The 20,638-nt window shown below is 43.8% G+C and overlaps 6 protein-coding genes and 2 non-coding genes across 14 annotated transcripts in view, besides 2 other annotated features; 3 read left to right on the top strand and 5 right to left on the bottom strand.

The window, feature by feature from the left end:
* Positions 1-235: 235 nt before the first annotated feature.
* Positions 236-288: a mobile genetic element.
* An 85-nt stretch (positions 289-373) lies between these two features.
* Positions 374-6,852, bottom strand: Eato (Engulfment ABC Transporter in the ovary). Of its 2 annotated transcripts, NM_001042895.3 has the most exons (15): positions 6,584-6,852; positions 6,342-6,465; positions 5,950-6,150; positions 5,415-5,885; positions 5,198-5,356; positions 4,961-5,139; positions 4,440-4,656; positions 4,077-4,377; positions 3,701-4,013; positions 3,485-3,636; positions 3,240-3,423; positions 2,900-3,137; positions 2,216-2,839; positions 1,146-2,148; positions 374-1,079 (listed from the first exon to the last, which is right to left on the bottom strand). In NM_001042895.3, the coding sequence occupies exons 1-15, from the start codon at positions 6,764-6,766 to the stop codon at positions 635-637; spliced, it is 4,794 nt and encodes a 1,597-aa protein (NP_001036360.1). In that variant the 5' UTR covers positions 6,767-6,852; the 3' UTR covers positions 374-634. The 2 variants fall into 2 exon arrangements, with proteins under 2 accessions (NP_001036360.1, NP_001162974.1); NM_001169503.2 differs by lacking the exons at positions 374-1,079; positions 1,146-2,148; positions 2,216-2,839; ... (3 more) ...; positions 3,701-4,013; positions 4,077-4,377 and having other exon boundaries at positions 4,535-4,726; positions 5,204-5,356.
* On the top strand, positions 5,513-6,223 carry asRNA:CR44847 (antisense RNA:CR44847). Its single transcript, NR_124241.1, has one exon.
* CG16890 (uncharacterized protein) lies at positions 6,598-8,705 on the top strand. Of its 3 annotated transcripts, NM_001298980.1 has the most exons (3): positions 6,598-6,650; positions 7,524-7,939; positions 7,991-8,705. In NM_001298980.1, the coding sequence occupies exons 2-3, from the start codon at positions 7,529-7,531 to the stop codon at positions 8,324-8,326; spliced, it is 747 nt and encodes a 248-aa protein (NP_001285909.1). In that variant the 5' UTR covers positions 6,598-6,650; positions 7,524-7,528; the 3' UTR covers positions 8,327-8,705. The 3 variants fall into 3 exon arrangements, with proteins under 3 accessions (NP_001285909.1, NP_723837.2, NP_609671.1); NM_165057.4 differs by lacking the exon at positions 6,598-6,650 and having other exon boundaries at positions 7,476-7,939; NM_135827.4 differs by lacking the exon at positions 6,598-6,650 and having other exon boundaries at positions 7,476-7,939; positions 7,991-8,357.
* Positions 6,979-7,215: a mobile genetic element.
* Positions 8,325-10,247, bottom strand: p38b (p38b MAP kinase). The gene is made up of 2 exons (NM_058013.5): positions 10,172-10,247; positions 8,325-10,069 (listed from the first exon to the last, which is right to left on the bottom strand). The coding sequence occupies exon 2, from the start codon at positions 9,934-9,936 to the stop codon at positions 8,839-8,841; it is 1,098 nt and encodes a 365-aa protein (NP_477361.1). The 5' UTR covers positions 9,937-10,069; positions 10,172-10,247; the 3' UTR covers positions 8,325-8,838.
* A 523-nt stretch (positions 10,248-10,770) lies between these two features.
* Positions 10,771-16,596, top strand: CG9008 (uncharacterized protein). Of its 3 annotated transcripts, none has more exons than NM_135826.3 (7): positions 10,771-11,291; positions 13,114-13,165; positions 14,780-14,838; positions 14,902-15,058; positions 15,128-15,465; positions 15,530-15,681; positions 15,889-16,596. In NM_135826.3, the coding sequence occupies exons 1-7, from the start codon at positions 11,204-11,206 to the stop codon at positions 15,934-15,936; spliced, it is 894 nt and encodes a 297-aa protein (NP_609670.1). In that variant the 5' UTR covers positions 10,771-11,203; the 3' UTR covers positions 15,937-16,596. The 3 variants fall into 3 exon arrangements, with proteins under 3 accessions (NP_609670.1, NP_001285908.1, NP_723835.3); NM_001298979.1 differs by having other exon boundaries at positions 15,751-16,596; NM_165055.3 differs by having other exon boundaries at positions 15,530-16,596.
* asRNA:CR31845 (antisense RNA:CR31845) lies at positions 12,812-13,741 on the bottom strand. The gene is made up of 2 exons (NR_047955.1): positions 13,101-13,741; positions 12,812-13,038 (listed from the first exon to the last, which is right to left on the bottom strand).
* On the bottom strand, positions 16,581-16,939 carry CG43376 (uncharacterized protein). Its single transcript, NM_001259095.2, has 2 exons — positions 16,832-16,939; positions 16,581-16,775 (listed from the first exon to the last, which is right to left on the bottom strand). Exons 1-2 carry the CDS (start codon positions 16,901-16,903, stop codon positions 16,626-16,628), a joined length of 222 nt encoding a protein of 73 aa, NP_001246024.1. The 5' UTR covers positions 16,904-16,939; the 3' UTR covers positions 16,581-16,625.
* A 91-nt stretch (positions 16,940-17,030) lies between these two features.
* The window catches only part of TM9SF4 (Transmembrane 9 superfamily protein member 4), a 26,954-nt gene continuing 23,346 nt past the window's right edge, over positions 17,031-20,638 (bottom strand). The window contains exons 2-7 of one of the 2 annotated variants that reach the window (NM_001298978.1): positions 19,690-19,891; positions 18,365-19,599; positions 18,068-18,295; positions 17,820-18,003; positions 17,614-17,752; positions 17,031-17,553 (exon numbers count right to left, since the gene is read on the bottom strand). In NM_001298978.1, coding sequence (NP_001285907.1) covers positions 17,453-17,553; positions 17,614-17,752; positions 17,820-18,003; positions 18,068-18,295; positions 18,365-19,599; positions 19,690-19,695 — 1,893 coding nt within the window. In that variant the 5' untranslated portion in view covers positions 19,696-19,891 and the 3' untranslated portion in view covers positions 17,031-17,452. Of the gene's footprint in view, positions 17,554-17,613; positions 17,753-17,819; positions 18,004-18,067; positions 18,296-18,364; positions 19,600-19,689; positions 19,892-20,638 lie in introns of those variants that run through there. The other variant, NM_135825.4, reaches the window with a different exon arrangement.

Raw genomic sequence — 20,638 nt, 5'->3', positions numbered from 1 at the left:
TTTGACATTTCCATTAGCGCCTAAGTCGTCCAAGTAATAATAGTTTTATATTTATTTTTCTCATAATTAAATATTCAATAGTCAAGCTGGATAAAAAAATTACATTATGTATTACTTTTAATTCTTGAATGAATCGTTAAATTCCAAATATAGATCGTTTAAAGTTCCTTTTGGTATTATTATGAGTGGTATTTTAAAAATACTAAGGCGGGAGATTTTAAATTAAAAAAAAAAAAAAACGGGAGAATGCTATAGTCGAGTTCCCCGTCAATCAGATACCTGTTCCTCTACCAATAGAAGGGTATAAAACTGTTTTTAACTTCTTTTGAATTATGATAATTTACCTTAATCCCATAATCAATGCACATCAAATATTATGTAGAAATATTTATTATAATATAAATAAAAAATATTATTTATTTGTCGTACTAGTTATATCTTACTTTTATATTTTAGTTTTATATACCCATGTCGAAGGTGTTTGTTTGGTTTTATTAGTCCCTAAATACATTAAGTAGATTATTCCCACCGGATAGAGATTCATAAAAGTTCCATATTTGAGGGAAATAATGAAATGTACGACGCCCGTCTTCTGCTTATCTTACTTGATACTCCGACACTCCGACTATCTGGCCTAAACGTAGCTGCATTCCGGCCTGCGTTGCACGGAGGTTTGACGTGACGTCGATTGTGATTTCGCCTCTCTCTCGAACTTGAGGAAAATATCCTCGAGTGTGCACTCGTTCACCGAATAGTCGGCCACGAGAGCGCTTAAGCGATCGCCCAGATATTCCTCAGCTATCTTGAAAACACTTGACCAAAGGACCACACTCTCCTGCGTGCTAACAAAGTAGGTGAGTGTGCCGGCATGGCTCTCGCGCAGTTCCAGACCAGGAAACTCTGACTTCAACGTGCCAGTGATCGTGGACACATTCATCTCCGTTTCGGTGTCCGCCTTCATTTTCAGTTTTATCGTGAAGCCGCTTAATCGCTTAAGGGCGCAAATATTGTTCAGACACTTGAACTTTCCGTGCGCCATGATGGCCAAGCGATTGCACAGCTCTTCGCACTCGTCCATGCTGTTTGTAGAGAATGTGTACACTTTTGAATCTGTTTGAAAAGGAAATATACTTTTTTGGGCTTACCTATGTGATGTGAGCACCACTGTTCGATCCTTTCCCTGGAAATCCTTGATGCATTGCCAAAGAAATCGTCTCGAGATGGGATCCACACCGGTGGTAGGTTCGTCCAGGAGCACCAGTGCGGGTGCACCAATCATGGCCATTGCCGCCAGAAGCTTGCGTTTCGTGCCGCCCGAATAGTGGCGCACTTGCACCTTTTGATATTTGGTCAAATGCATCTTCTCTAGCCAGTACTTCACGTGCTCCTTGCAGCTGGCTGGTCCATCGGTCCTTCGGCGGCTCAGGCCGCGCAGCAATGCCATGTAGTATAGGCACTGCTCGGCGGTCATGAATTTATTTAGTGCATCGTACTGAGGGCAGTAGCCAAAGTATTCCCGGTATTTCAACTCATGCTCGCGAATGTCTGCGCCTTTGATGCGGATAGTGCCACCATCTAGAGGCAAATTGGCCGCTATCATCTGAAAGGTACTTGTCTTACCCGCTCCGTTAACACCCAACAGACCAAAGCATTCACCCTGGGCAGCCGCAAAGCTGACTCCGTCCACAGCCAGCTTATCGCCGTATCGCTTGCGAAGATTGTGCACAATCAGTGAATGGTCGTTCAATGGGTCTTTTATCAGATCGGTAACCCGTTTTTCCTCCCTTGCACAATCATCAATTTCTGAGATCGGAGTACTGGGAAGGGTGCCTGTCGAATTGTATTTCTTTCTTTGGAATGCCCATTCCCAGATGCCATCATGAATTCGTCTGCGCAGATACTTGTGTTCCAGGACTATGGTAAAGAATGCCATGACCATAACACCCACGGCGGTGGCATAGGCAAAGAAGGTGTCCTGGCTGATAAGACCCTTTATAAGTGCCGGATGGCGTCGGGTTATAAAGTTTTCATTGATGATGCGAAACTGGTGATTAAGATTGAAGTCCGGTAGGAAGCAGAGGAAGGCGATCTTGGTCTCATGCAGTTTCATGGCCGCCGCATTGCTGGAGGTGATAAGTGGGGCAATGGCTAAAAGAAAATGGGTTTTATAGTTTTTCTAATTGTTGTCACTGGTTATAAAATCAAATAATATTACCGGACACAATCAGCATCAAAAGCAAATAAGTAGATATCGTGGATATCGACTTAAAGTTGTTTCCCAGGGCGTATAGAATGGGCAGGTAGCTGCAGCCGTAGAAAAATATGCTTAACACAATGACCTTAAGTTCAGCCGTTGTATACAGCTCCGAGGGCATCATCAAGGATTGCAGACTGAACAGGGCAACGCAGACGAAGATCAGGATCAGCATATCAAAAGTAAAATGCGCAAACCAATAAGTAAATCGCGACATGGTCTGCAGCTGTTTGAATCCATTGGCATATTCCCGAAACGGCAATGAGATGAAATAGAACATGAAGAAGAACATGCCGATCGGCACGATGACCGCATAGTATTCGAGGCGCGATGGACTTATGTCGCTAACAAATCGACGAATTGGCACGTAAGTCGTATCAATTTCAGACTCTGGACGCCCTAGCTTCAGCATTGCCGAGTCCACCAGGTTGATAAGCTCCACAGAGCTGTGGTAGCGATTGCCTGAGTAAAAAATCTCAATGGTGGGCGTATCGGAGGTGCCACGCCCACCTCCGTACATGTCAATAATGCCAATCACCTGCTCCAAGAAATCAGCCAAGTTGTCGCGTTGTAAGTCAAGGGATTCTAGAGAACACATGTATTGATAGAGCCATTAAAATGTTTAGCACAACGTCGCATACTCACCATTTTTCACATCATTACTCCCACGCAGGTGCATTGTTTTCGCTGTGATTCCATTCAGCTCGATCTGTTGACGCAGCTGCTGCTCCAAATGGGCGTGATGGCCCGTTGGATTGTGAACGTATATAACGCCACTGCCCATCTGGCTGAGCTTCAGCGGCAGAGCCTCTTCGTTCTCCACCAAGGACATGGCGTGCATCACCAGTATAGCCCCGAATACGCATACAAAGGGAATGCACAGCTAGCGAGAGGGGAGCACAAAAAGTTTTTAGTTCGTTTTAGTTTTAGTTGTTTTCGCCGTTTATACAACAGAGCAAAGTCCTACAAATTGCTAACAACTTACCATTATCAGAGTATATAACCATTCATTGGAAATAAAGGTCCACTTTTTGTAAAACACAGCCATCCAAAGTTGAAAAAGTCCGCGATGAGGGGGATGGTCTTGGAGTCTTTTGTAGTGTGCCAGTAGCGGCGCATCATTGCGCGAACCATCGGGGGTATCCACTTGATCCTGTTCGCCTGCGCATCTAAAACACCACATAAGATATTAAAGCAAAAACAATAAACAATGTATCTTCCAATCCCTACCTTAGGAAAACATCCTCCAGGGAAGTGTCGGTCATGGAAATTGTATGTATGCCCAGTTCCTTTGATTCAGTCTCCAGCCTATAAAGCATTTGTGCGAAACAATTTTTATAGGCATACGGCAGGCAGATATACACAGTAGGATTCACCACATTCTGTTCAACGTTTAAAGGATATTATGCACACGCCTTATATAAAGTTCATTTATTAATGACTTACCAAGACTCTGGCTGTTGGCACAAAGTGATGGATTATTTCCATGATTTCCACTTCTCTTGATGTAAAATCGTTGATCTCTAATTTGAGACGATAACCAATTCCCGATTTTCGTTTTAATTCCAAAGGACTCCCGATGCTCTGCAGTTTTCCATTGGCCAATATGCAGATGGTATCCCCAAGGACCTCGGCCTCCTCCATGTAGTGCGTGGTGACCAGAACGGCCTTCTCCTTGCGTAGATTAAGTAGGATGTCCCACAGCTCACGACGCGAGTTAATGTCCAATCCCGATGATGGTTCGTCAAGGATTACGATTCTGCGAGATTAAACAAAGATTTTTAAACCGAATATCTTTAAGCAATATATCTCTTAAGTTTACTTGGTGTTACCGGCAATGGCGATACCCAGTGATAAACGCCTCTTCATGCCTCCAGACAAATTCTTGCCGAATTCGTTTCGCTTATCGCTAAGTCCCAGCTTCTTAAGTTTCTCATCTGCCCAATCGCGTGCATCGGATCGGCAAGCTCCCCGCAGCTGGGCAAAGAACTCCAAGTGCTGGTGACATGTCATGTAGCTCATGAAAACGCTGTGCTGCGGACAGAATCCAATCAGGTGGCGATAGGAGGCCACATCGCGCTCACTGCACACAATTATCTTGCCCGAATCCTTTGGTACCAATCCTGAAAGAGAATCAACATGTGCATTGGATGGCCGAGGAAGCGAATTGAGTTTGAGTCCCTACCCATTATCATGTTCATCATGGTTGTTTTTCCAGCTCCATTGTGGCCCAGCAGGACAGTAATCTCCTTGTTGTTGATCGTCATGTTCAAGTTGTCCGAAATTAGCGTATCGCGCTTGCTTGTCTGGAACTTCTTGCACAACTCAGTGATTATGATAGCATGAGTGCCGCGCGGTGTCGTCGTGTATTCGTTGCGTTGTCGTTTCATGTAAGTCTTGGGCTATGGTTTAGAATAAAGAAAATTCTTAATTTAACCCTGTTTGGTTATGCAGCCGATAACCGATACGGAACTGTAAAAAGGACATTTTAACCGATTTCAATAAACAAGATTCGATCAAAGTAACCTATTGAAATAAAGAGTCTTACTGCATCTGATCTCATACTTGATTATAATGAACATAAAATTATAATACGAACTGAATTGAAGCTTATGTCGAGATAAGAAAATATATCACACGAGCGAAAATTTTGATCTGATACCGACATTAAATATCATTGGTTCGGACTTCGGAAATAGTACTTACATCTAGGAAAAAGAACATCGGTCGCTTTAGTCCACCAGGACCGGGAAAAACACAACCCAAATAGTTGTAGAGCATGGCATACAAAAAGGATTGAAAGACGAGAACCACGTAGACCGAAAACATCGTTGAGGAATTGCTTTTGATTACGCGAAATACATCCACAGCACCGAATTCGCGATCTTCAAAAAAAGCCAGTGTTCAAATTTAAATGTTAAGCTACTAAAAACCAATTTAAACTCTTACGCTTATTTGAAAATGTCTGAAAAATATCCAATCCCTCCAGAAAGGTATTCGTGCTAAAACACACAAATGCCAGCGATGTGGCCCAGCTTCGAACAAATGAGAATGCATAGGGAATTATTAGCATTGCCAGCCCTCCGATTTTCGCATAGAAAACTGTAAGTTATGTAGAAGATTAGTAAACTTTGCTGAATATATCAATGTAATTACTTACCTGAGTGGAAGCAAATAGAGATCAGATAAGCATACGACATGGTTGACAAAATGTAAAGCAGAAACAACACTGCCACGTAAGCAAAGCAGATGGAGCCCAGGGCCTTGTATAAATATGCAACGACCAGGACAAAGATCATAAGCAATGTGTAGCACACAAACCGAATGAGAAAGAAAGTGAGGCCGTTGAGGAAACTCATGGGCGTGACCAGGTTGAGAAACTCCTTCAGTCCGTTTTGCTTCTCCTCCACAAAGGGCACCACAAAGCTGCTTAGTAGGACCACATTGAATAGAATGCTGCACAGTGTTCCGAAATATGTCAATCGATGACTATCCATGCTGATGACCTCCATGTTGGGCATCGAGCTGACCACCACCTCAAAGTCTTTCCCGAGCTCCTGGTATTTCATATACTGTTTGTCCAATATGTGTTGCAAGGACAGGAATCCGGAACGAATATAATCATCATCATCTGATAAACAAAAACCAACATGCGGGTTCGTTAAACGGTAACAATGGAAAAATTGAACACGCACCTATCTGGTGATAAATTTCCTCGTCGTTCACAAATCGCTTTCTGGGCGAAATGCGCATCTGATTTGAGCTGAGGCTGTATCGGAACTTTCTGTCAGAGCCACGGTTCGGTACCCGGTGGAAGTCAATTGCGAAGCAGCTTCCACGGCACTGTTGCTCCATCTCCAGCTGCATCTCGAAGCTGTTGTTGTTGGGCCGAAGTCCTGCGCAATGAAATATTGTTAAATACAATCTAGAAGATAGTATCGCAAATATATGCAGTGAATTTTGTATGTTATTTTGTATGATCGTTATCAAAAGTACATATAAGCTTTATATGGTCGGAAACGTTTACGTTTACCATACAAACTTTTCCACATATCTAATTTATGAGATAATTTGGAAATGCACTTACGCTCTGGTATAATTCCCAGATCTACACGCAGGAGATCCATAATGTCCTCTACATTGGGAGAGATGGGTGAGTAGTAAATGTAATCCAGCTCATTACCGGGAAAGTACAATTCTCTAAGAACCATCTAATAAATAAATTGAAGTCCAATGATAAGGATTAGTGTGGTCACAGGTTTGTTATCACATGCATACGTATGTACAAATATAAAAAGCAGATAAAGTAGCAGTGCGAGGGAAACTTACTTCATTCTTTGCTTCAAACTGGTTAATTTGGTGAAGCACGGGCTTGACGGACCAGTGGAGGTACGCGGTGAGTACTCCGGCAAATCCGGAGCAGATAAGGAGCAGGGGCAGCAAGTTGCGTTGCAAGTAGAGCAAATTCTTCCGCAGAAAGACGAAGAACAGCGGGGTAAAAGTCCCAGCCATTTTCTGTTTAACATCAACTTTTCCCTAATTTTACTTTGCTTTGTTGAATGGCATTTTTTCTCTATCAACGTCGATAGTAATACTTATCGAAATGGGAACCGCACCCGCTCCTGAGACTTGAGTCACTGTGGGAATGAATTCAATAACATTGGACTTGTAGTAAAAAACGGAGGAACGCTACAAATAATTATTGTTTACTGATAAGTGTACAGTCTACTCGTAGCCAAAGCCAATGGGGGTCATAAAATAATTTTAAAAAGTGTGTAAACTTGGAATTTGTTTTTTATTTTCTTGTATATTTCACATTTTTAATTTGTTTTTTTGATTTATAAGTAAAATAAATATTGTTTAATTATATTTCATAAAAAGTTGCATTTAATTAAGCAAAGAACTCTTAATTTGTACCTTTAAAGTAAGAAATTTAACTTATTCCACAGTGTGTAAACAGTATATGTATTGGCTAAGATTAATACCATGCAGTTTCGCCATTACGGGCCATTCTTCTAAACTTGTTATAGCCATTTTATTTTGGTTAATAACAATAATATATATTAAAATTTATTTATTATATTCAGTTGGAATAATTTCAATTTGTGATTAAATTTTGCAGCTTCATTTTATTTATCGTTTAATATATAGCGTAAAAATAGCCAGAGTAGGACCACAGTCTTCGATATATCGATAGGCAGTGCCCTGAAATCGAAGTCTGTTTATTATAAATTTTTTATCATAATGAGCGGCTCGCAATTATTCCCAGTGAATCTGAACAACCTGAGTGCCAAGGAGCGACACAACTATATACTTAGTAATTACGTGCTTAACCTACCGAATGAGACGGAATCACGTCGGCACAAGCGAGACATCGATGTAATCCGAGAGAATCACCGCTTCCTGTGGGAGGACGACGAGTTGGATAGCGACACCCTAAGCTGGGAGCAGCGCTTGGCCCTGCGATACTACAGGAAGCTATTTAAGGAGTACTGCATCGCGGACCTGTCCCGCTACAAGGAGAACAAGATAGCGCTGCGCTGGCGAACGGAGCAGGAGGTGGTCACCGGAACCGGGCAGTTCCAGTGCGGCAGCCGGCATTGCGGGGAGCGGGATAATCTGCGCAGCTGGGAGGTAAACTTTAGGTATATCGAAAAGGGTGAGCCCCTAAATGCGCTGGTCAAGGTGGGTTCCAAATGGGTTTCCGCGATTGTGTCACTAATGGGAATTCCATAGGTGCGGCTGTGTCCCACCCACACGGATCAGCTGAACTACCGCACCAAGAAGAGAGAATGCAAGAAGCGGAGACGCAGGGAAAAGGAGGAACGGCGCGCTGAAAAGAAACGTAAGCGTCGAAAACTCGATGTTGGTCACGAAAGTTCTGGCGAAGAGGAGGAGGAGCCTGTCGAACCAGCATCCGAATCCCATCCAGAAGCCAGCAAGGAGCCCACAGACTCAAAGGATGCCACCACGGCAGACGAACAGATCTGGCAACAACAACCCGATATAAGCCGAGAGCAAGCCTCCAGAGAGCAGGAATTCGAGCGATATCTAGAGGATCTCATTTTTTAAAATACATAGCACATTTATTTGGATTCAACGTAGACACTAGTGCTCTTTTTTATAGTTACTGGCCGCTAGATGCGTTCGCTTACGAACTACGATGTACATGTACACTCACATTTACAGGATTATTCACAAGAACTGCGTGTTAAAACCGACACCAAATCTAAAGTTGAACTGGACATTAAGGCTGTGACTCTGATTGATTTTTGGAAACATTTCCGAATGGCTACATTTCAGGCATGCACCTAGTTCAATCGCTATTTCTATATCCATCGAATGCAAATCGAAGGTTCGAAAATACAATACTATTTCACCTTACGTTTGTGGTCAAAACAAATTGTTGAAATCCAGCCACTGAAGAGTTTCTAAATATAAATCGCTCTAGAATAAATATCCCCGATTGTTTACACTCGACGAGTAGAGAAATCACGACTGAGCGCATCCGCTTGAACTAGGTGTAGAAAAGACTGTTCTAATTGTATATAGCATCATTGAACGGAGAGGGATGGCGGCCGGGATTACTGCTCTTTGGGCAGGAGCTCAGCGAAGGCGGCTGTGGGCTTGAAGGCCGTCACCTCGCTGAAGACCATCTCCCGCCACTTCTCCACCGGCAGCTCGTTCTCCTCGAAGCTCTGGTCGTAGAGCGCGGCGGTCTGCTCATCGGTTGGATCGTGGTACTTCTCCATGTACGGATGGGCCAGCGCCTGCTCGGCGGTTATGCGCTTGTCGGCGTCAAGTTCCAGCATCTTCTCCAGCAAATCGATGGCCAGCGGATTGGCACCGCGGAAGATGTCGCGGAAATTGCGGCGCGGCATCACCGGCAGTGAACGAATATAGTTTCTAGCGCTCTCCGAGGAGATGCGGCTCATGAACTCATCAGCTGGCGTGCCCAGCACTTCCATGATGAGGTTCAGCTGATGGATGTGATCGGTTCCAGGGAACAGCGTGCGCCCAGTCAGCAGCTCAGCCATGATGCAGCCCACCGACCAGATGTCCGCCGTCTGGTTGTAGTGCATCCAGTTGAGCATGATCTCAGGCGCCCGGTACCATCGCGTTGCGACGTATCCGGTCATCTCGCTTTCTGCGGGACGGGCCAAACCGAAATCCAGGATGCGAAGCTCACAGTCCTCGTTTACCGCAATGTTCGATGGCTTTAGATCACGATGGATGACCCCAGCGCTGTGGATGTACTTCAGACCGCGCAGGATTTGGTAGACCAGAAACTGGACATGATCATCAGACAGTTTCTGCGTGCGTATTATGTTGTTCAGATCGGCGTCCATCAAGTGGGTCACCATGTACACTTGCTGGAACTGATCCAGCGAATCGGCGGGCTGTCCTGGATGAAAGACATCCAGCAGACCAATAACGTTCTCGTGATCCATGTGCTTCAGCAGCCGCAGTTCCCGATAGGTGCGCTTCGCATGGACCGCCGACTGGAAGGGCCTGGCAAGCTTCTTGATGGCCACCTTCGTGCTGGTTCCGCGGACCACGGCCTTGCAGACCTGGCCGTAGGCACCCTGACCCACGGGTTGCAGGTTCTGGTATGTTTCCGGGATTTCCCACTCGGTGCGATTGATGTCCAGCTTGTAGAATTTGGCCATTTTGCGCGACATTTCGTTGGGATGTTCTGTACGCTCAGGTGCGGTGCTATAATGTTATTAATCCGCTGGCTCTTTTTTTGGGCAGTTCTTCTTCTTGCTTGTGGGATTAGTTATCTCTGTTCCACACTTCGCGGCCTCAACATTGCTGGAAATGAGTAATCGTACCGGGTATTACGGGAAAACGTAGCTAATTTCGGGTATTCCTGCCCAGATTCATTTGTATCTGCACAAATAAGTTGCAACTTACATCTCTCGGATTTTATTTATGCTATTCCGCTGCGCCTACACCTTTTCTGATTGGACAACAACGCTGTCTTGGCTATCGATAACCGCAAATGGGTCCGATTTCCAATCAGCTGCTGCTCGTTTATGCGTTAACATGGTTGGCTTTAGGGTGTCCCCTACAAAAATCAGAGTCCATCGAGGCAGCGGATCAATTCACAAAGCTTCTGCGCAGTTTGGTTGACAGAGTACATGATCGTCACAAACAATAATAATAATTAGATTTTTATATGCAATTTTGATTAAAGTTTTTAAGATTATATTACAATTTAAATACTTTCAATATTATTTGGAGAGTTCTATGTATGTATTCTTTATTATCACACCTTTGAGAATAAGAAATATTTAAATTAAAAATGCATTAATTAAAGCAAAAAATGAACTTATATGAAACCATAAACTCGTGAATAATGTGGTAATATCATCCACTTCAGTAAATACTTAGTTATACGTTAAAAATATAATTTTAAGGTAGAGTACTCCCTCGTCGACCATGGACATAAAGCTAATTTTAAAGCTTAACATGGGCCGGTAACAGAAGGCGGTCAGTTGGCGCAAGCTGGTTTAGTTTCAATCGGTCGCTCGTTGGCAGAACATCGAAGGTCCGGGTCGTGACGCTTTTCGCCCGAACGTTTTTTGCACGAGTTTTTTCCATACGTATTTGTTCATTGACAAAAACTCAAGCTGCGCTCTGTGCGTGCGTGTGTATGTGTGTGTGCGAGTGAGTGTGTGTGTGCTGGCGCGTCTGTGTGAGTGCGGTGCTTTGTGTGCAGAATAATTTTTGCAAACATTATGTAAATGCGCAAATTAAAGTTCAATCGACGCCCGTTTTGAGTACGAAACCAGATCGCCTTGCTTTAAGTGCCACGGAGCTACAGTTTCTTTTCGTACCCAATTTTTCAAAGATATACTCCCTCAGTAGGCAGGCACGCACACAAACATACACAGGATCTCAAACGATCCCCCGGATATACCTTTACCGTTAGGAAAATTCAAAATGGCCACGACAGCGGCCGCAATGGCCGCAACGAGTGTAGTTGTTCTGGATCGCGGAAACAATACAACCTGCACCATCAACTTGCACGGTGAGCAGAATGTCTTGAAACAATGATAAACAACAAATGAATAGCTGGCGAACAATTAATCATAATTAAGAAGACACCACCAGCACTTTGCCAAAATTTTGTTGGCGTTATTTTTAGCGGATGATTGGCGCTTAGACTCTTCCGAAACCGAAACCCGTTTCGCCCCCTATTCTCGATGTATTCGCGACCTCTGGAGGTTATCAATTCGTTCTGGAAATAACCTTGTTTTTACCTTTCGCTGTTCTACGCACCAGCCAGAGGGCCTTTGCTATCTTATCAGCCGAGATCGTCGCAATTTAGGCGCTATATGTACATATATGCCCCCACTCGATCCAATCGCTGGGGATCAGTTGGGTTTCGGTTTTGGAAAAGCTTAGAGCTTGGAGTTTGGATCTTGGAGATCGGATCGATGCGGCTCCTACTCGCAGCACATTTCGATTAGGCGTCATATATATGTATATGGTTCGTACATATATGTATACAGGTCCCTCTCTATGAGCACCTATGTACATATGTATGTATGTGAGCTGGCACTGGTGTACCCAGCGTACTTTCAACAATTACGACTGCCTGTGTCTGGGCTGCCCACGTTGCTTTCCAAGTCGCAGCCGTTTGAGCAACAGTCAGACGGCCAGAGACACAACAGCGTTTGGAACAGACAGCATATCGTACACCGGAAGAAATAACTACATATATATCTAATGGAAATTCTTGAGATCTTCATAGTTTCTTATCGGAAAGAGTTTCAGTGGCTAAGGCATTAAGGATTAAAGATCTTTACTAAATTCACTTGCAATGATTTTCTTAAAGATATTTATATGATCCCATGTATATGATTATTTTTCGTGTTCCACTTACTCTTCCTCTTCAATTAAATGGCCTGTGAAAAACTAAGATATATACTTAAACTGATGCATTGTTTTCCTTTCAGTGTATCTTATCACATGTAATTCGAACAATGTTAATTATTAGTTTTCGGAGGAGCTTTAACTAAACTCGACACCAAAGTGTTTCCAATCATAATAATCAAGGTGCCAGAGCAGTGGCTACGGCCTGTCGAAAGCCCATCGCACATTGGGGCCAACTGAGCGAGATTTTGGGGAATAGCAGCAGCTCCTCCCACGCAGCCAAGTGCTCACCCACCCATTGGCCGTAGGCCATCGTCATGCCCAGAGATCCATACCCGTAGCGTAACCAAAACCAACCCATATCCCAGTCTTTAACTGTACCAGAGATTCGGTCTCAGCCAGTTAGTTTACTTACAGGCCAGTTACTTACTCTGCGATTGTGTGCGTGCAAGTGTGCGCGTATGTGTGTGTGTTTGTATGTGTTAGCCATGTGGGTTAGAAGTGTGTGCGTCATGTACTTTGCTTTTTAGGTTGTTGTTGTGCAATTCCCACAGTTGATCCAGCTTCGAATTCATTCATTGATTCACAAGTTCCGATGTTACTGAAACTAATTTCAACGACAATGCAATAAAATGAGATTAAATAAGTGTTTATTAATAGTTAGTTATTAATACATAGTTATATTACATTTATTTCTAGTTCTTAACTTTACTATATCATAGTACGATTGTACAAAACTGAAAACTAGTTAAGTTCCGCTGAAAGCTTGAATTGAACTCGATTTACTGGGGGCATAGTTAATACCTCTTGATATATATTTCTTCTTATTTGATTAGTACATGTAGTCCCTATATCCTTCTAGAAATCCGCACATCTTTAGTTATTATTCCACAGCATTCCTTATGTATTTTTTAAATATTTGTTGTAAATATTATTCGAATAAACCGAATTATTTGCCTACCTTCTGTTTGCAGGTGCGACGGTCGTGTCCTGGCGGGTAAACAATCAGGAGCAGTTGTTTGTCAGGTGAGTGGACTGAACTCTGTCAGGTAGCACCCTTTAAACATTGCTCATACGCCGCGTTGGCCAAACTTTAAGCCCGAACTTACGCAAGCCCACGGTGTGCTGTGCTGTGCGTTGGTCATGCAACCAAAAAAGTGATTCGCAAAGTTTGCATCGCTGGTGGAGAAGGAGCAGAGAGTGGGACGAGTCCAGGGGGAAGGCGGTTGACAGGTTGGGCAGCAGCAGCAGCAGCAGCAGCAGGAGCCGGAGGAGCAGCAGGAGGAGCTGCCTTAGCCATTCTGTTTGGCGGCAAAATGTTTTTGTATGACACCCAACAAAAAACACGTCGGGACCGAGCGGGCCCAAACGTCGAACCAGCGAACCGAACCAAAAGCGACCGAATGGCAAAAACACAAAAACACTGGGACAGCGACAGAGACGGGATGGCGGGGAAATGCCCCAGCTCGCCAACTAGGAGCCGTTGCACTTGCAACCAAGAGGAGCTGCCTCCATTGATGGCCGTTTTTTTTTTTTCGCCCTGTTGCTGCCTACTCCTGTTCTGGGCTTCCCAAAGCCCCCCTTCCATATCCAGCTCCCCTCCCTTTGTGGCAAAACAATGTGCAAGTTTTTATGAATGGAGTTTTTGGCGCGGCCAGCTAGATCGATAAATCCCCACTACATGGGGAGGCCCTCCACACAGTGTTGCACAGTGGTTCGTTGTCCCATCAACTTTCGGCCAATTCCCGGGTTCTTGGCCAGCTCCCACACAAACAGAAACAGAAACACAAATACGAATACAAACACAAATACAAATACATTGGAGTGTGTTAGCCCCTCGTCGACGCTCTCCTAACTTCTTTTTTGTTTCGTCTGCTGCAAAGTTTTCGACGGTTTTTGTGGCCAACAGTCATTCGGCATTCGGAAACCCACTAAAAACTGGCAGTGGTCGTGGACAAGGCGAGCTAGTGAAAAACTAAATTAATTATTTGCCGGGTTCGAGACGGCCTGGGCTAAAATAGGTTTATTTCGAAATTTACAGAAATGGAAAAACTTTGGTTAAAGACACTTAACATTTAGATTGTTTATGTTCTAAATTACGAAACAACTCGTATAATTACGTGAATCCTTTATAGTAAATTCCTTATATATATTTTTCAAGGCAACTATTTCAAAGACTGTCAGTAATTCTTCCGCTTTCAAGTAAATGCCGAGCTGAAATCTCAGAATATTAATGAAATTTGGCCATGCCCAATGCGATCCACAGCTGAAAACATTTACAAATGATGCACAGAACATGGAGGAGCAGCTTAGGTAGATCCCGGGGCAGAAGGAGTTGCTTGATGGATGCGTCGGCAAATTAGCTGAGACGAAACCCAAGGCAAGTCCCATCTCGCGGCAACGTCATCCTCAGCGACAGGAGAAAAACAAAACACACACACACACACACAAAAAGGGGCAAGGAGCATTTTGCCAGACACTTTTTTCTGCTAATAGCATTTCTGAATTTCTGAATGTCTGTCTCGGTCTGCAAGCGTTTTTATGACTGGAATATTTTCGAGTAGCATCTAACCGAATTAAACGAGCCTTTTCTTTTTCCTTTTCCTTCTTTTGACTCAAACCCATCTTGTTTTTCCACAGCAAACTAGCCTCATTCGATGGCAAGAAGGCGATACGCGGTGGGATTCCCTTTGTCTTCCGTAAGTCTGCCAAGATCCAGCAGCTTTGCTCAGCGATTAGTTCATTTTTGGCCACCATTTTAGCTCAGTTCGGTGCGTGGTCCTTTGGGCCGCAGCATGGATTTGCGAGGATTACCAGGTGGCACCTGGAGAGACCGCCAGACAGGCTTCACAATGGCGATGTGGAGGCCATATTTTCGCTGATGGACAACGATTTTACGCGATCCATATGGAATTATCAGTGAGTTTGAACACTTAAATTGCTAGATAGAGATTGTATTACTAGCAACTAAATTCTTTTCCTTCAAAGGTTTCGCATCACTTATAGGCTGATCCTGCGCGAAAAGGAGCTGCACTTCCACATCGGCGTCTACAATCCCAGCAAGGAGCTGAGCTTCACCTTCAACATGCTGCTGCACACCTACCTAAAGGTGCCCGATGTGCGCCGATGTCAGATCACCGGCCTCCAGGGCTGTCACTTCATCGACAAGACGCGGGAGAATGCGCTCTATCAGGAGGGACGCGAGGTGGTCACCGTCAATGAGTGGACCGACAGGATCTACCAGCACACGCCGCAGGAGCACGTCATCACAAACGTGGTGTCCGGCAGGAAGATGAGACTGCACAAGTACAATTTTCCCGATACGGGTAAGTAAATGGCACAAAAGGATATTTTAAAGTGTGTGAAGTGATATATTTGATATATATTCAGTCATCTGGAATCCTTGGATCGATCGATCGCGTGAGATGAGTGACTTCGGGGACGACGAGTTCCCCAACATGTTGTGCGTGGAGGCGGGCAATGTGACATCGCCGGTGATCCTGCTGCCGGGCACCGCTTTCGAGGCCAGCCAGATCCTTCAGGTAGAGCAGCCGGTGCTGGAGTAACCCCATCTAACCCATCCTAACAACCACACCTGTTCCCACACCCAGCAATTCAAGTGTCCCTATACCATAGACCCATCCAGCTGCAGGAAGAAAAACTATCTAACCAACTTCTTACAATACGACTAGAGTCGATCAAGACACCACCATATTCCAATTCAAATTCTTTACTTTGCATGCTATCAGATTATCATCGAGGGCAATGTGAGTCGCAAGACCAAGCGGAATCGCTAGCGTTTAAAGAATCGGAACCCGATGAGGTAAACCGATTCGCAACCATGTCAAAGCGCACTTTTCCACAGATGAGCATCTGCGTCCGGAGTAGCTGGCGGAGAATCAGGATGAACAGAAGGAGGGTTGTTCCCGCACGGTCTCTAGACTCTAATCTATCTCTTAAGTAATCTAGCAATGTGTTGTGCAGAAAATGATAATGAATAGTACACTTAACTTTGTTTATCATCCTTAGTTTGTGCCTACTTAAAGGAAATTGTGCATTGATAGTAGTTACATTAAGTTTTACGGATTAGGAAGTGAAAGAGCTGGATCTTAAAATAATGGAACGATCCCCTAAAAAGTAGCATTAAATCTTGGTTACCATACAAGATATCTGCGTCCATTGTGATGACCTCACTTTTTGCTTCGGAATCTTACCTACACTCAGCAAAAATACGCGAAATAATGTTATGAGCAATGGGCACTACTAGCTCTGGTCAGCACCCAATCAAGAAGTTGTATACGATTGAATATAGATAACTTACATAATGTTTTAAAGCTAATATGTGTAATATACTAAAAGCAATTATATGTACCAATTAATTAAATAATCAATGTAATTGTAACTTTAAAATCAAAAGGATGTACTTGAAACTTTGCAGATTACAAATATTTCACAGTATATATTCGGCCTTTTTATGATATTCAAACTATTCTGGCCTCTCGTACACATCGCCGCCAATTGCATCCCATTCGTCCTCGTTCTTTACCAATTCATACGGGAAGTGTTGCTGGATCCACCAGTAGAGTGTCATGCTGACGTTGGACATCACTCGACCCTTCACTGTCTTTCTCCAAGCCTGGGGGATTATACATATATCGTTAGCCTCAGACTTTTTAAAAAGGTCAGTCTTACTTCTCGACTTCCCGTACTTAGGAAATATGGCAAAGAAAATGCACAAATTAATGCCAAAAGCAAGCGAAACATTTTTAGATATGGTTTGTTGAACTAGCTTGCAGCGAAGTAGAAATGCAACTGAGCTAAAAACTTCAAGTTTCCGAGTTCATAAAACACGAACAGAAGCGACAAGTTGGATTCCTGCTAAGAAACTTACACTCACCGGCGGTGTGTCGTACATTAAGCTTAGTTTATTTGATTTTTGTTTGTTTTATATCAGTTGCTTAGATTAGATTCTTTACATACATATATAAATTAGGCATTTCTAGATTGATTCTAAAACGCAACGCTCACGCTCCTGCAAATCGAGTCACTTCCGGGGTTCCAAAACGTACTTGCTGAATTTAGCGTTTTGACTTAGTAAATGGTTACTTAGTGGGTGACTTTCTGCAGCTGGGGACAAGAAGGGGAAGTTAGCTCACATGGCTGAGTCGTCGAGTTTTCGCTTAGTTTCCGTTTTGTTTATATTGATTTCTGCAGCTGGACGAGACTGGGTTCAGTTGCTCTATAAATATATTTATGATCGAATGATATTGCAAGGATAGTTTGGTGTACAGCGTGACGAGTGGGTGACACAGCTTAGTCGATCTTCACAGCTCCGTAGATTCTTAGAATGAAAACGTAGGCGGCGAAGAAGCCAATCGAGCCAGTTAGCAGCCAAAATGTGAGCACCATAAGACCTGGGTGTTAAATTGGATGGTTAAATCTATTGGAATATGCGAGGTTTTGCACAAGCATACCCGTATAGCCCAGGTAGAGCAGCGTCGGTATGAACTCTGTGATCTCCAGCTTTGTGAAAAAGTAGAAGATGCTATAAAAAAGTACATAAACAGCCGAGCCGCCAGACACAACAAAACTGCGCCACCACCAGCGGTAGTCCTGCATGAAAAGAAATAAATAAGTGATTAACCATCACCTTTTTTAAGTGCTCACTATATCAGCTTACCTCACCGCAGAGCTGGAAATAAGTCATTACTATAGAGATCTGGGCACAGCTTACGACTAAGATGCAAAACACCAAGAATAGAAAGCCAAACAGGTAGTAGAACTGATTCTGCCAGATGGCCGTGAACACAAAGAAGAGTTCAATGAAGACGGCGCCAAAGGGCAAGATGCCCGCCATCAGAGTGCTGGAAAAATGCGCATGGAAGGTTTGATTAGCAAAGTGAGACTCGTTTAAAAAGGTCTGCTCACCTTAAAACCGCATTCATGTACCAGTGCTGTGTGGGCACTTGTCGCGGAATCATATTGGTTCGCACTGGATGCTGGTAGGGTTGCTTGCGGTATCCCAAATAAAAGCCCAGGTAGACCAGGGGCACAGAGATGCCAAACCATAGCAGCAGCAGTGAGATCATGGTGGTAAAGGGAACGGCACCGCTAGACGACTTGTCCCAAATAAAAAAGTTCAAGAAGAATCCAGTGCTGCGGCAAAAACAAAACAGATTAGATATTAAAATATTATATTATATTATATCTGAGCAAGGAGCTTACCCAAAGACAATGCCTGGATACAGAGTAGCGGTGAGAAAGGCGGCCCGCTTCCACTCGCGACCCTTCATTGTTTTGTAGAGACGGGCAGCATAGTATCCTGCAATAGTGCCCATGAAAACGTACATAAAAATGCCCGAGGTCATGAGCGCGCCACGCGACGATGGCGACAGCATGCCCAACATGGCAAAGAAGATGGTGATGAGGGCCATAAAGAAGATCTGAATGCCACTGCCGATAATCGCGGAAAACAGCCTAGTATTCTTGGGCGGACGGAATACGTCTCCATGCACAAGCTTCCAACCGGTCTCCTCCAATGTATCTTCAATATTGTCATCCGTATTGTAGCGGGCAATGTCTCGACGCAGGGTGCGAATCATAATCATAGTGAGAATGCCAGACAGGAAGAAGACCACCACTAGCGAGTTGATGATGCTGAACCAATGGATCTGGACATCGCGCATGCCAAGGTAGATGTCCCATCGTGAGGCCCAGCTCACCTTGGACTCCTTCCACTCCACAGAGTACGTGAAATATAGCTGCGTCTCTCCGTTCGGATTGACCAGCTGCGGTCGGGCGCTGTCTGGGAAGTTGCAGGTGTCCCCATGGAATTTCAGCTCTTTGTGACTGACCGAAACGGTTTCCACCTCAAAGCCAACCACACGATACTTATCCTTGGAGTGCATGTGGTAGGATAGGATAAACTTCAGGTGGTTATTGATGTAGATGTTGTCCCCGTCCACTTGGCCTAGACGATACCCGTGCTCGTAGGTCACCTCCGCGGGATTGTTAACGCTGACGATGCGCGTGGCCACCGGCAGATTGTCCACGAGCAGATGCACAAAGTACTCGTGCTGGATGCGCTCCGCAACCAGTGCGGAGTCCTCTTTACTCCAAGTGAGCGGTCTGTCCTTCTGGTTGCACAACAGCCGGCAGTTGACCTGCTGGTTCATCCGCACCTCGTAAGGCGTATTGACGATTCGGTCGCCGCGCAGAACTTCACCCAAATTCTCTGACTTAAAGATGAGCGTGCCATTCTTGGGATAGCAGAACCTAAGAGAGTAGTACTGATATGGCAGCTGGGTGCGGCTGCTAGTCATCTTCACGGCTTTCACGTCGATCTTTTGGTCTTGTACGAACTCCACCGGCGCCACGCCGGGCACGTAGAAGGAGTCGGCCACCAGGACGACGCCCGCCAGCAGGACTATCGCCAGACATGGCCTAGCCAGAGCCCCGGACTGTAGAAGAGTGGTGGTGATTACATCCTGGTCTAGTCATCCTGTGTGTCCCCTGGGCATCGCAGGTGCCCAGAGGCTTGGCCCACTCACCTGCATTGTTGGTGGTGTGTGGGAGTGCTAGTGAAGTAACCACTGGACCCCTTTTGTTGGCAGAAATTCCGCTAGAAACTATATATTTTGTATATATAATGTAGTTTCTGCGTCTCCCTGCTGGCAATTCTTCTTCTTCAAATCTTCCGAGTTTCGGTGCTGGGTAAGTCGTGGCCTTAGGTATGGTCATACCAATTATCGACTATCGATAAGAGGCAATACCGATTGTTTTGAGAGAAACCGCGAATATTTAAGTACCGAAAACAAGACAATAATAAATTTAAATACGATATTATTTTACTTAAGAAATGAAATAAAATTGCATTTTATATAAATTAAACACCTTGAAGCAAATTAATTCTTCTCGAAGTCTATATTTCATATGAGGGCTTGGACTCTGGAGAGTGTTAACAGAATACAAATTTAAAGAAAATTAAATACTGTATACTATATTTTCCTAAATAAAGTTTTAATAAATATAGTCTACTTATCTTATAATTGACGTAAATCTATAAGCTTTAAAAGCTTTTTTAACATAAAGCATGTACTCCATTCAAGAAACTAAAGCTTAGTAAAAATAGCCGGGAAACAGGGAAACTTTAGTGGGAACTTTAAAAGTTAAAAGGCTGTACAAATTTGATTCCCACAAAATAAATATAATTAACTCTACGTTATCACTTTAGTGATAACCAATAATATGAAAATTATAGGTTTATTTAAATATGAATGTTAAAAGTCCTGTTAGACTATGTCAACAAAACATGCATGAATTAATATAATTATACGCTTTTGGGGTGTTAAAGAAAAAGGATTAATTAAATTCAATTTTAAAGTCGCATTATCATTGCCGACAATCAAATAATTTTTTATGTGCTGAGGTACACTTGTAAAACACATTCGACTTTTGTATATTTGCCCATTGTTGTTACTGCAATAGTGGGCACGAAAA

The sequence above is a fragment of the Drosophila melanogaster genome, chromosome 2L (assembly GCF_000001215.4).
Source record: "Drosophila melanogaster chromosome 2L".
NCBI classification, from domain to species: domain Eukaryota; kingdom Metazoa; phylum Arthropoda; class Insecta; order Diptera; family Drosophilidae; genus Drosophila; species Drosophila melanogaster.
The sequence above is the reverse complement of the archived record's forward strand: the minus strand, read 5'-3'. Positions and strand labels throughout refer to the sequence as shown.